This window comes from Rhinolophus sinicus, linkage group LG11, assembly GCF_036562045.2.
Source record: "Rhinolophus sinicus isolate RSC01 linkage group LG11, ASM3656204v1, whole genome shotgun sequence".
Classification (NCBI taxonomy): Eukaryota; Metazoa; Chordata; class Mammalia; order Chiroptera; family Rhinolophidae; genus Rhinolophus; species Rhinolophus sinicus.
In genome coordinates, this window is record NC_133760.1 from 64,344,858 (window position 1) to 64,359,150 (window position 14,293).

Genomic DNA, 14,293 nt, shown 5'->3' on the forward strand with positions numbered 1-14,293 from the left:
TAGCTTTGCCGTAACCCGCCCCGTCATTTCCAAGTACCCAATACTACTGAATAAGGAAGAAAAATACATGGCAAAGTGGGAAAGTATTTTGTTTACCTTATATTCTGGTGTGTTTGTAGGTATACTGTGGGTGAGTCCTATTGGTCAGGGTACCTGTGTACGCGTACAGCACTGTATTATTTGTTTTTCCAGGGATAGGTGACCGAAAGTCCTATCTTTGGGATTTTCCCAGTTGTAGGACTTGTACTGAGGATCCGAAAACCCATAACCCTCCTGTGGATCCAGATTACTGAGCTGTGATCCTGACATCTTTTTCTGACGTCTACAGCAGATGAAAATTTAGATAGTAAATATTAAAATGTTTTTATAGAATAGAATTCTGCATTCCGTTGTATCTCTGTCCAAAGCTGAGTCTGTCATGTGTAGCACCCACGTTGAGTCTCTTGGTTGAAGGGTCCAGTACTCATGGTGGGTTCAGCTTCTTGGTTCATTGAACTGAAATGCTGGACCAACTGTCATCCACATCAGTATTATTCCCTCCTCTGGTAACCGTGGAGGCCTCTTGGCATGTGTGTGTGTGTGTGTGTGTGTGTGTGTGTGTGTGTGTGTGTGTGTTGAGATGATATACTGCATCACAGCAAGCTAGCATTCATCAATTTAGAAAACAAATGTAAAAAATGTCTTCTCTTTTTATTGCATTTTATTTTTTTAAGATTTTATAGCAAAGTGTATATGAAGACAAATTGAAACAAAGAAAGCAGGCAACTTTTGGAGATGGTTGGCCTCTAAAGAGTAACTGTAGACATTTGATTACAGCTCCGATAGACATATCATTAATAAAGATGGTTAGCAGTTATTAAGAATGTCAGAGAAGCTTGAAATTGAGTTGTTTTTCAGATCTTGCACTGTTAGAAAGAAGCTGTTTACATTTTATTCTGAGACCTAATAGTAGGATATTGTCATTTAAGGTAAAATTTAAAATGAAAATTTGGTAGAAGATAAAGGATACATTGGAGAAATACTTTCTTCCTTTATATTGCATTTTGTGATAGCTTTATTATAAGTGATAAGAGAAATGAGTGAATTGCAGATTTTTAAATGTTGGCAATAATTTTAAATGATTACATATTTTTAAATATTTAGTTTTGTGTTGTAAAAGAAAAGCAGAAATCCGGACCACTGGGCTTAACATCTAATGAAACGTTTATTGCAGAATAAAATTAGAGATTTTACATTGTGCCTTAGGAATTAGAGCTGAAGGTTGGACTCCGTGGCTCGGTTGTATGCCTGCTTTTAATGTGATGATAGATATTGTTTTATGAGACCAGCAGATCCCATGCAGAACACATTGTTACAACCTGTTAAAAAAATCAGGATTCTCCTTTTAGTGCCAGCCATTCTCATGTCCATTCGTCTGTCTATCCATCCATCCATCCATCCATCCATCCATCCATCCATCCATCCATCCTCCCCTCTGTCCCTCCCTTTTCCAAGTCTCCCTCCCTTCTTCCCTTCTACCCCTTCGGGGTACTTATTGGTCCAAATACAAGGAAAAGATCTCTCTCTCTCTCTCCCCCCCCCCCCGCACTTTCAATGAATGACTTTTGTGTTCCAGAGAATTTTATAAATTGTGGCTGCTACCTGGTTATCATTCCATGACTTCTGTAGCCTTTTGAGTGGAGAGGGGTATGACAAGAGCTATTTAAATATTTTTTCTTTCTCTGAAATTACCTTGTTCTTCCCATTAATATTAGTCAAACCAAAAAGATGGGTGGTCAGTTTTCTTGAAACATAAAGCTGAGACCCACACTAAATGTTTTTAAGATCTGAAAGTCGGAGAGGCAGCAGCGAAACCAACAGATAGCTCCACAACAAAGGGAAAATGTGTTTTAGAGTCTTAAGAAGAGAGCTGTGAATACTGCTGCTCTCAGCTTCATTTTTACCAAAATGGTTTCATTGCTCTTTGACCAATTAATTCAACATATAGGAAACTAGCTCAAGAAATCAATCAGAAACAATAGTAATAGTTTATGTTCATCGCCATGTTATTTTAAGCACTGAAAAATTAGAAACAGCCTGGTTGTGTATCTTTATTCTTTTTCCGAAGTTTCTACATTGGACCTACCTGTCCGTGTCATGAGAAAAATACATGGATGTATTTTCTTAGCTGCCTCCTAAGTGAATGTTAGTATTAAACATTCTTATGCTAATGCAAAACTAAACATGCATATGCAAAAATTGTTTTACTGGCTATGGAACACCTACCAGGAGTGCCTCTTTTGATTTTGTTCTCTATTCAGATCTTTGGGTCTCCATTTCTGTCTCCTGTCAGCAGGTAGTCGGCTTGGCCTGCAGTACTGCTGAGGGGTGCAGGTGGGAAGGCAGGGGGCCCACTGATAGTTAGTGATTGTGAGAATGGGGGAAGAAGAAGGGAACGGAGAATAAAAGAGTCCCAGGGAGGAAAAGCAAAGCAAAGGAAGACATGTGCAGGTGGTGGAATCCATCAGAAGTCCCCAATAATTTTAAGTGACCACTAAACTGGACTTTTTCTTAATTGTTACCAATAAGTATATATCTTTAAGCGTCAACCATATCCCACCAATTCTCTTTTGCTAAGTCTGTTTTGGGGTAACTATTCTGTCTCTCACTTTATTCTTGTTCCGAATTCTCCAGATTTATATTTTATCTTTCTCTTAACATGTATCATTCACCATTTCTTTTTCAGTCTCATTTCCATACAAAGATATTGAATTGTTTAACTGTCTCCTGCAGCTAAGATTTAATTTTGCTTCTTAGGTAGCTTGAAAATGCTACCTTCTGTTACATGGGCCTATAGTGCCTTTTTCCATCAGCAGGAATGAAAGCAGTCAATAAAAATCCATTGCTGGCTCAATGGCTGTGTGGACGGTTTACCATAATGCATATTGGAAACGTCTCTGAAACCCGTTCCCTGAATGGAAGATGCCATGTCTTGTGTTTTATGGCCTTCTAATGTTAGACCATAATCTCATTTAGCATTTTCCCAAAGTGAAAACAGTGCATTAGGGCAGCATGACACGCATTGCAGATCAATACGGAGGCAGAGCTTTGCCCTTACAGATTCATGCAAGAGAAGTGTGCCCGAGTCTACTCCAGGAACTGGGAGACAATTATGTTGATTTCCACCCCTTGTACCCCACTTTTACCATCTAGTCATCAATACAGGTTGAAATGTGTTCAAAAAGAATTTCAGATGTCTGAGTCCACACACACACACACACACACACACACACACCAGACTGCTAGATAGGAAATCAAGGGCCCAAGAAGCGAGTCGTATTGATTTGTGGTGATAAAAGTATATTTTGACACATTTCAAATCATAAATAACTCATGGACTTTAACTTGTATGACGAAAGCTCAACTTAGGGTAAATGCGTACTTACAACTTAAATGACCTCTTTCTAAGGAGTCCGTAGTGTTAGATGAATCCTTTGGAAAAGGAAAAAAAAAATAACATCTTTATCACGGGCAGTATGTGGAAGCTCGTTCTTCACAGTCTCCTCTGTGTTAATGGGGAACGACCACACATCAGGTCGGGCTTCTCTCCCCATCCTCCTTTTAAAGCTAAGATGTATTGGCGAGACGATGGTCCTCACCACTAGGCTAAAATGTAACCCTGCTTTTCCATCAAGTGCTCTGGAGACATCAGTCATGTATGCGCTCCGTTCAGCTGGCCTAATGCTATATCATATTTTATTCAGTATTTACCCAGATGTGTGTTTTGCTCTAATCAGTCAGTTAGTGGTGTCTGCACTTCTCTCTGAGGCACAGCTGACTCCCTGTAGATGCTGATGTTCACGGTAGGGGATTAAGGAAATCCGTGTGTCCAGAAAAAATCCCAGACGTCTGAACTTCGAAATCTTAGAAGTGGAACTCCTGGGACTGGGTTTAAATTCTGTTCTTAGGTATTTGGCAGAGCAGTAAGGTAATGAATAAAAAACTAAAAGCAATGTTATGTAAAATTTGTGGGATTATTTTATTCCCCTGTATGTCTACTTCCTTTAGAGGAAGTAGGAAGTGAAATCCCTCGGGGACCAGTAACGTGGTTTGCATTTCAGTTTTCTATTCTAGCAAAATATATATTAGCTTAGTGTGTTGGATAAAAGTAATGAGGAGACAAATCGTCACCCAGGGGTTTCCTTATTGATGAGAAATATTCCTCCTGTGTTCTCCAGGGGTTTTTTAGAATCCATTAAATTTAAAATAATGCTATTTCAAGATTACTGTGGCAATAAAAAAATTTAAATTTCAAAAATCGAACTGGGATGAAAGACTGGAAGCCTTTTGTGTTAAGCAAAACTGATTTGAAAAAAAAAAATACAAATTCCTCAATTAAAAGTGATAATAATGTGCTTTTTTTTTTTCCTGGTTTAATCCTTATAATCAATGTTCCTCTTAACAAGAATGTTTCATTTTCATTTGTATAGTTCATTTGTTATCTTTTATTATCGTTTTTTAAGTGTATATTATCAGCTTTTGGGGGAGCGTTTAAATTTGGTACCATATCATCACTGAAATTAACTAAAATCTGAGATTTGTAAGTATAATTAGTAAAATTTTAGCCCAAGGAATTAAAAAAATTTTCTTCTTAAACGTTTATATTCTCAACAGTGTAGTCCATGGCTTCTGCGAGACATACCCTTATCCTTAGCTGAGGTCACAAAGAAAAGAAGACATACCGTGTTTCCCCGAAAATAAGACCTAGCCAGACAATCAGCCCTAATGTGTCTTTTGGAGCAAAAATTAATATAAAACCTAGTCTTATTTTACTATAAGATTGGGTATAATACAGTATGATACAATATAATATAATATAGCGGGTCTTATATTAATTTTTGCTCCAAAAAATGCATTAGAGCTGATTGTCTGGCTAGGTCTTATTTTCGGGGAAACACGATAGTCCTTACTTCTTGGGATTTGCATTCTGATAAATGTAGGCTAGTAAATGCACCATAGTGTATATAGACTAGTGTAATCAATGTTACGTTCATGGTAAAAGAAGTGAATCCGGGGTCAGTGAGGTCACCATAAAGGGAATGACAGACTATACCTCAGATGGGGAGAGCTAGTAAAAGCTGTATAGAGAAGGGTACACTTCATACTTAACGCAAGTGTTGAACGACAAGTAGGTATTTTCTAGATACATAGGATGTTATAACGGGTGGGAGTTTGGGTGCAGAGCAATTCCGGTATCCCGAGTACCGTGAACAAAGATGTGAAGGGACGTGTAAGAACCCAGCCCTACAAGTGGTGTGGTCGGGCTGCAGCCGTGTGGGGAATCGATGCTAAAGAGTGGGCAGGGACCTGCCTAAGAAGACCTGCCTGGTGAGCTGGTATTTCATTTAGGAAGCTGTAGGGAGAGATACTGTTTCAGTGTATGTATGAGAAAGAACCTTCTAGAAGAACCCTCTCGAAGGCAGGAGTAGAGGGTGAAAGCTAAAGACAGCAGGGCCAGTTTGGAGGTCATTGTTTGGATCCAGGATATAAATGGTTAGGAATGCACGTAACGACAGTGTGTATGGAGAAAGACGACCAGACGGTAGGCTCGTGAACTTGGTGACCAAATGGATGTGGGAATGGAAGCGCGGTAGGGCTCCCAGGTTTCTGATCCGGCCGGCTGGGCTAAGAGTGTTGGTACCATCCACCTGGTTTCGGTTTCGGTTTGGGTGGGCGTGTCCTAGTGTCCAGAGAGGCTTGTGATGGTGTCAACTAATGGAACTCATTTCATAGAAGTCATTTACGTTGTATGATATCGTCCTCTCAAGGTCGAAGAAAATTATTTCTCTTAAACTTCTTCTCTACATTTGAAACGTTTATCTTATTTAATGTTTTATGTATTTGTTAGCCTTGCTCTTTGTTCTGCTTAAAGACCGTTTGTCTCAGTGATCCCTGCTTTTGTTTTCAGGCGGTATGAGGTTCACCCAGTCTGCGCTGACCTGGAGGCCAAAATTCTCCAGTGTTACCGCCAGAACAGCCAGCAGACCCTCAGCTGCTCTGCTCTGGCTGACCAGTACATGCGCTGTGTGAATCAGGCCAAACAGGTGGGTGTGCAAGCCAAGCCCACTGGGGCACCGGAAGACAGCCCGCCCCACACCAAGGGACAGTGGTAAGGATTTCCTGGGCTCGTGTGTGTGAAAAAGCTTTGTCAACCAAACTAGCCGTCCTCCCCAGGAACTGCTGTAACCAGTCGGTTAGCTTGCAGTCAGCATCCATCCAGATGGTTGTAGGAAGAGCCCCATTCTCCTTGTGTTCAACTCATTCCGTGCAGAAAAAAAAGATTCTTACTAAAATTATAATTTTTCCAGTTCTGAACTTTGGTCCTCTATCATAATTGTGTCCTCAAGGTCATTGCCCCCTATTTCTGGGCCCATGCTCAAAGCCAGCAGAGGAAGGATACAAATTAACGGGCCAGCAGCTTTGGGTCCATAAGCAGCAAGTAGTCCTGTAGAAAACCTGGTTTAAAGACACAAAAGACAAGCAAAAAAACAGAAACAAAAACCCACCGTTCAATTTTCTACCAGTTGATGGAGTCTACTCAGTTGGGCAGAGAAAGGGAAGCCAGAAATGGGATTTAGGAAACCGTTTCCATCACTTTCATGCACCACAGTCCTATTGTTCTCTCGACCCTTCATATGAGAACAATGTGATGTTCATAGGCTGTGCGTTTTTCTCTCACTTATGTACTTTTAGAAGCTAATGATAAACTCTGAAGCAAATCATCAATTCTCACAGGTCACATAATTGCCTATCATTTAACTGACTTAACCGTTGGATGTAGGTTGTTCTGAGAGATAGAAATTGTTGGAAACCTTGATTCTTTCTGCTGACAAACACCCTAGAGTTGACCTCCTAACCCAACTAAATCTAGTGTTTGAGTTACACAGCAGGCCTCTCTGCAGTCTAATTTGCTGTAGTTATAATACCACTTAGCAGAAATTTCTAGCTCTCTATGAATATCTGATGGGAGAGTTAGTTTTTGTCTGCATAGCTGGAAAATCATGGCGATACTAGTAGAAAAAATATACAATGGTGCCGCCTTATCCACGGTTTTGCTTTTTGCAGTTTTAGTCACCTGCAGTCAGCTACGGTCTGAAAATATTAAATAGGAAATTCCAAAAATAAACAAGTTTTAAATTGAGCATCATTCAGAGTGCGTGGTGAAGCCTTGTGCTGTCCCACTCCATGCCACCCAGGATGTGAATTACCCTTTGTACAGTCTTTCCGTGTTGTACATACAGTACATAAGATACTTGAGAGAGAGAGAGAGAGAGAGAGAGAGAGGAAACATTCACACAACTGGTATTGCTATAATTGTTCTAGTTTATTATTAGTATTGTTGTTAACCTCTTACTGTGGCTAATTTATAAATTTAACCTTATCATATATATGAATATGTAGGTAGAAGAAAAATCATATTACATAATAGGGTTCGATACTCTCCGTGGTTTCAGGCATCCACTGGGAATCTTGGAGCGTGTCCCCCGTGGATAAGAGGACGACTGTAATCAAGATTTATTAAAAGTCTGTGTTGTCTTAAAGCCTAGTAGCTTGAGGCTCTTTTCTCTCTCTTGCTCTTGCTTGTATGACTCTAAGTTGTAGGCCAGAAATTCTTTTCTTTGAAGGTCTGTGGTAGAAATGACGCTGCTAAGGTTGAGTTCGTACATTTCGTTTGCAAAAACAGCTTCTGATATGCTTTTCACAAGCCCCAACATTCAGTGTTATGACAAACTCAAGCCCTTGGGACCTGTCACTTGACTCGTGGACCTTTCTAGCTTGATCTTAGCGCCTTGTGGAAATAGAGGTGGGTAGTTAGTGTAGAGAAAGACTGTGAAAAGTGTATGTTTGGGGCTGCTGTCTAACGTAGGTGTCTATTTCCACGGTGTGATTTGTAACATTCCTGGTGGCAGCTACAAAGCCGTCTGGAGTATTGACTCCTTCCTGCCTAAATTGTGTTGAATCCTCTACACATAGCCCCCGGGGGTCAATGGCATATATTTATAGAATAAAAGTGGTGACAAAAATAACATATGCCACATGGTGCAATCAAAGTTCAAGTTGGGCAGATCTGAGTTTGTATCCAAGCTGTGTCTTTCACTAGCTCTCTGACCTTGGTCCTTTGTTTTTCTCATGTGTGAGTCAGAGTTATGTTATGTCCAGTGTTGTTATAAGCATGACATTAATGTAAAGTATTCAATAAATCTTATTTTTTCTTCTTTCTTCAGTTGTATAGTTTGGGCTGAAACCAACTAAACAGATCAGACAAAAGCATCAAATTATTACTAGTGATTCCAAAAGAGACCCTCCTCCCCCCCACACACACACCCAATCTACAACCTAATTTAATATTATTTTTAGCAAATATGCTTCAGGTGCCTATTGTTTGTTGTTCTTTTTAAGATTTTTTTTTTTAAATTATATTGGGGAGCAGTGTGTTTCTCCAGGGCCCATCAGCTCCAAGTCGTTGTCCTTCAATCTACTTGCGGAGGGCGCAGCTCAGCTCCAAGTCCAGTCGCCGTTTTCAATCTTAGTTGCAGGGGGCACAGCCCACCATCCCATGTGGGAATTAAACCAGCACCTTGTTGTTGAGAGCTCGCACTGTAACCAACTGAGCCATCCCAGGTGCCTATTGTTTTGATGACTCTTATATTAAAGTATTAAGAAGTGTATAACACCAGTAATACTAAAAACATGTAAGTCCAAAAAAACCTTTTTATCCTAAGATAGGCAACACTAAAATGGGGAAGAACCAAGGAACATTAACACCTTCTATATCTTTCGGTAATACTGTAGACTTCAAGGTGATTTCACATCCATTCTCTTAACTTGCTTTTTATGACCTGAGATGTAAACAGAGATGGTTTTATTCTTACCACTTTACGGTTGAGAGAATTGAAACCCAGGGTAGTCATGATGATAATTTAACGAGTAGACCAAGATATACTTTACCATTAAAAAAAAAATTTTTTAAAGTAAATAGTATTTGGTTTTTGAGTTGGGTGTGTGGAGGCCCATTGTCCACTAATACAGAAATAAGTTGATGAGGGAAAAAGTGTATGATGACCATGATGAGAAGGGGAAAACTTGAAGGTTAAATGAAGTAGTACCAGAGACTGATGGTACCCAGTAGGGGGTGGGGTTATAAAGGCGAGGCGCAGACACTGCCCCATTTTAAGTTCACGCCAAAACAGACACAAAGGGTTGGCATCAGTATTTCATGAGTCTCTGCCCGTGGTTAGAAGTGACCTTCGCAGTATCTGTGGTCGTGCTCATCTATTGCAGCACTTCCTGACCAGTCAGTACCCCTTCTTATGTTTCCTTGTTAAATCCAAAGAGCAAGCTGGACATGCGAACGTGGAAAATGCTCACCAGGACAGCCACCCGTTGGGTTGCGTTGTCCATTTCCGGGGCAATGCAAGAGTCTTCGTCTTGGAATCATTCCAATCGCCCAATCCACTCCACTTTTAAATGACTCATAAGATTAGATTTTCATTGGTTCCCTGGGGCATCGTTCTGTAGACTAATAGATTTTACTGATAGGAACATTTCCGGATACTCCTTCGCCTTCCTTTTCCTTTCTTATTTAGCCACTTGCTCACATCAGTCTTTCTTCAGCTGTTCTTAAACAATTCCTCATGGGTTGACACGAGACATTTAGATCGTTCCTTCCAGTATATTAAGTTATGTGTTCTTTATGAGGGTAAAGAGATATTAAATTGCTGTAATTGTCATTTCCAAGACTTAAAAGCTGCTGGCTAGCTTTATGAGATACCGCACTTAACAATGTAGGAGGACACAGATGGATAGACTTTGGTGTCTCTTATTTCCCATGGCTGCTTAGCCTCGTCGCTTTCTAAGAAGTGCCCAAGATGGAATAACCTGTTCTTACCGTGAAAACCTGATTCCCATTCAGTTTTGCTCCACCTACCTTACGGGAGACTATGGTAGGGAGGGGAAGGGGAAGCAATAGGATTGGCCCACTAGTGGACCAAAATGTGCCCAAGTTTTATGTATAAAAGGGGAGGGACTTGTTCCCAGATCTGCGCTGCTGTGCTCCCTGGGACACCCCACTGCCCCCCAATTTACTACACAGTCCAGCTCTTTCCTCAGCCCTGCTATTGATAGAATGGTATGAAAATGGGCTGGACTCCTGGGGAACATTCTGTTTACAGGAGGGTAGGGCTTATGAGAAATGCTGTAGCTAACATCCTAACCTAGTCCCGGTAACCGGGGTTCAGTTTCTCCTTTGGCAAGTGAAGTCTTTGAACTGGGTAATCCGCGGGGGTCTTCCAGCTCTGTTTTTCCGGGACAGATTCCGTATCCACGTGTGAGAAAAAGGTGGCCGTGTGCACAACCGCTCGTGTCCATGAACACATTCACATTCAGAGGTGTGGGCTGTTTGGAACAAGCAGTACCCCTGCTTTGGGGGCCCCGGACTGTGTCTCTGCCTCTTGGATTCGATTTTGCTGTCAGTCTAAAGCTTTCACTCCAGAAAAACTACTGCACTTCTGGTTGGTCCGCATGTCACCTGGCTTCCCACCATCACGTACCCTTTCCTTGTAACACACTTTCCTTGAAGCTTGTACTCCTGACAGCCCCAGGGAAGCCAAAGTGGCAGAATCAACTGGGAGGGGGTGAAAACAGTTTCACAGTTTCTCCAAAGTCAGTGAAGTGAAAAATGACTGTCTCAGCAGTGCCTGACAGAATGTAGCCTGCCGGCTAATAAACTGCGTACGAAAATGCAGGCTGTCTACCTCTAACCAGCCCCGGGCCCCTCTGTACTGCAATGGCTTTCTCACTGTGCCGTGGACCAGGGGCCGTGACGGATTGTGGAGACAGAGCAGGAAGCCAGATCAGAAGAGCCAAGGAAAGACCAGGATGAAAAGAAAGGACCAGACACAGAAGATGCTCAAAGGATAAGGGTCAGGTGGAGCCTGGAGTCAAGTGACGAAGGCGTCAGGAGTCAATAAACCATAGCAGCGTTGAAATCAACAGCAGGCAGTGAGACAGTAGCCACGCAAGCGATCGGCTGAAGGAAGGACCGAAACGAGAGCCTCTTCGAAGCGAGGCAACCCCTCCTTGGGCCTTGACATCAGAAGGTCACCCGGCTGTGGTAGGAAACGTGGCATCAAGACCCTGGGACGTGAGGCTAGATCCTCATAGGAAGTTACTCATCGCAAGGCTAGTGCCCCCCTTCTTCATTTCGAAAATATAAATGACACCTCCACTCCTGCGGTTAGCCTCCGAAATAGAAGACCTTAAGATCAGTGTATACGGAGGAATTCACTGTGGCAGAAGGCATCAGCTTTCTTAAGGACAGTGTACTTTATCTCCCTATAACTTGAATTTGTGTTAGACCAGGGCTCAAATAAATACTAGCCCCATTATTTGAGTATGAAGAGGGCCTAAAAGCATCGTAGTATAGCTATCACTTTAGAAATCAGAATTCTTTCAAGGAAAACCTGGTGCCAGCGCAAGCTGTATTTTATCATTGGTTTCAGACGAACTATAAATTACATGCAAATGATTTAATAGACTATATAGGCTGTTGGCGCTAGACCTTAGAGAGCTCGTAACCTAATCGCATCTACGTTTTTCACTTGGAAAAATTAGCACCCAGAGGGCTTCAGTGATGGGGCCAGTCCAGGCCAGAAGAGCCTGCTCCTGTTACCAAAGCCAGTGCGTTGGTCCCCGGCCGTATCACATCTCAGGTGTGGCTTAGCATCGCAGTCTCCCGGGAGTTTATTTAAAAGGCACATGCCTGGCCCCATCCCTGGCGATTGATTCAGAAGGTCTGAGGAGGGTCCTGGACCTCTGGACTTGGAACCAATTCCCCAGGTGACCTGTACACAGAGCTCTAGAGCCCATTGGCCGGAACTGCGTTACCATCCACCTTTCGGGGGTGCTGCCTGGTCTTTGTTCAGCCCCTTTCGGGAGATGAGAAGCTGTGCCTACCTGTCACTCACTGCCTGCCGGGGCCGGGCCATCCGGCAGAGGTCTTATCAATCCTAGAAACAAGTTCCTAGTTCAGCTTCAGGAACAAATCAGAACATCCCCTCCCCTGACCCCCATTGAAACTGTAGGTGCCCTTAGATGAGGGGCCACTTGCGGGTTTCGTGGGTGGGAAGGAGGAAAGAGGCACCGCACCATGGTAACAGTCCCCTGGCCAGCTCACGTTGCTGACTACCCCCCCTCCGGCTCTGCTACCCTCCTGACCCACATCCAGGGCTCCTCTCCTTACACTGCCGCTTCTGGTGTACACCAGCGCCCATCACCACGGGGCCCAAGGAACAATCCAGAAGGTTAACTTTCTGGGGAGACCTACGGGAGCATGTTAACATTCATTGCGTTGGAAGCCTTCTTCATCACCGTCACCTAATGACTTTATCAGCCCCCTCGGAGGACTGCTCATGCTCAGGATGACACATGGGGGCTCCATAATACAGTTCCCATCCGTCAGGGGCACGGCCTTGCGGATTTGGAGTCACATCGACACAAGCTAAATTCCAAACTTTAAATTTGGTACCCTAGTTCCTTCCATCCTAGGAATCCTTTTCTAAACCACTTCCTGAGAGTAATAGTGGCTTTATAACCTTTCATTAAAAGAAGAAAAAAATAATCAGGGTTTCATCGAAGAAATATTACCATGGTAATAGACTTTGATTTTTCTTAATAGGAGTTTTTTCTAGTGCTTATCCTGCAAGAGTTAGAATTGCAATATGTCATTGTTTTGTCTGTGATTGCAGCAAGTTGTATCAACAGTTAATTACTTGCAACTTAATTTGAATATAACGCAGAGCATTTGTCATAGACGATATGAAACAAGATCCCGGCTTAAAAAAGTTCACTAGTGTTTCTTCCAAAGCAGGAAGAATAAAGAACAACACTTGCTGAGGGGCGAGCAGACATATACTGAACACAGAATGAGCTGGCGAATCAGCTCTCCAGGCCGTCAGGAGCAGTGCTTGGTGTACAGGCAACACTCGCTTTGGGCTTCTCCTAAACTGAATGTATTGATTACTTTTGCTCCTATCTCAGTCTTTTCATTCTTCTCACTGTTGCTCATCACAGCCACATTTTCGTCCCCTCCCCACTATTCTGGTCTCTCCTTAGTGAAATCTCACGTACCCCCAGGATAGGGTCCCCTTGTCATTTCCTCCCCATGAACCGTTCCCCTTATTCTAAATTTTCCTGCTTCCCTACCCGGCTTTATTTGGCCTTTATAATTCTTGCTGAGATGCTGGGGAAGCTCAGCCAGAGACCGAATGGCACCTTTAAAAAAAAAGAGAGCGAGAATGATTGTTATTCTCTTCATGATTGTTTAGCAAGCCAGGGTTGTCGTCATTCCTCCTAAATATATTGCTACAGCCAGTAGCTGACACACTGCTGGGATAGCCAACCCCTCGAAGAAAGCTGGAATTCAAAAACCAGTCAACGAGATCACTCCGTAACAAAAATATTTGAGTTACACAGTTGAGCTTGTTTGACTAAATGGAAATGACACACAAATCTCCGGTCTCCAAGGGCACAGCTCTTGTCTAACTGACAGTGAGCCGCCCGTCCTTCCTTCGTTCCTGGGTGGCTGGAATCAGAAAGAGACTTGGGAAAAGAGCCTGTGATGATGCCCGAACCATCCCCTCCTTTCCGTAATTCCCCTAGCTGTTTATAAAGGGAGTTTCTGCGGGCCCAAAGACATGAGTGATGAGCAAATGGAAGGAATTTCTTTCTCTGCTTTAAGATTAAGTCTTAGCAGTTCCTTAAATGAAGGAAGCAATTTTTTATAACTTGCAAATATTCTCCCTGATTCTTGGGGGAATTTCCTATGTTAATTTATGCAGTGTTAAATTTATGCGGTGTTGAAATTCAGCCCAGCAGCAGCTGCCTACAGAGCCAATACAGAGATTAGGGGAGAATCTGTGAGGTGGACGCTAAATGACACAGGCCCTACCAGGACCCCTCCAACCAACAGCCCTTACTTAGACCTTATTGCAGAGCTGCGATATAGTAACAACACAGAAGGTTTTACCCATTCACCTTTTTAAAAATTCCACTTGACATTGTCCATGACAGACAGAAGGCATTTTGTACCACCTCTGCCACCCTTTGGTGGCATCGGCACACAGTTGGACAACGTGTGTGGGTCAGTCCTGGAAGACACAGGCCTGTCCCTTGGGTCTTCAAAGAGTCCCCCATGAATCAGCTGAGCCCCCATGTTCTCTCTGAGGACTGGACTTTTAAAACGTGTAGCAGGGTG

At 42.6% G+C, this 14,293-nt stretch overlaps 1 protein-coding gene across 6 annotated transcripts in view; it reads left to right on the forward strand.

Annotated features, from left to right (window-relative positions):
- The window catches only part of CHCHD3 (coiled-coil-helix-coiled-coil-helix domain containing 3), a 250,368-nt gene that overhangs the window by 230,429 nt on the left and 5,646 nt on the right, over nt 1-14,293 (forward strand). For 2 of the 6 annotated variants that reach the window (XM_019751017.2, XM_019751007.2), the window contains one exon: nt 5,948-6,148. The exons of 2 other annotated variants lie outside the window; for them this stretch is intronic. In XM_019751017.2, coding sequence (XP_019606576.1) covers nt 5,948-6,148 — 201 coding nt within the window. The remainder of the gene's footprint in view (nt 1-5,947; nt 6,149-14,293) is intronic. 2 more of the 6 variants (XM_074315354.1, XM_019751025.2) reach the window with 1 other exon arrangement.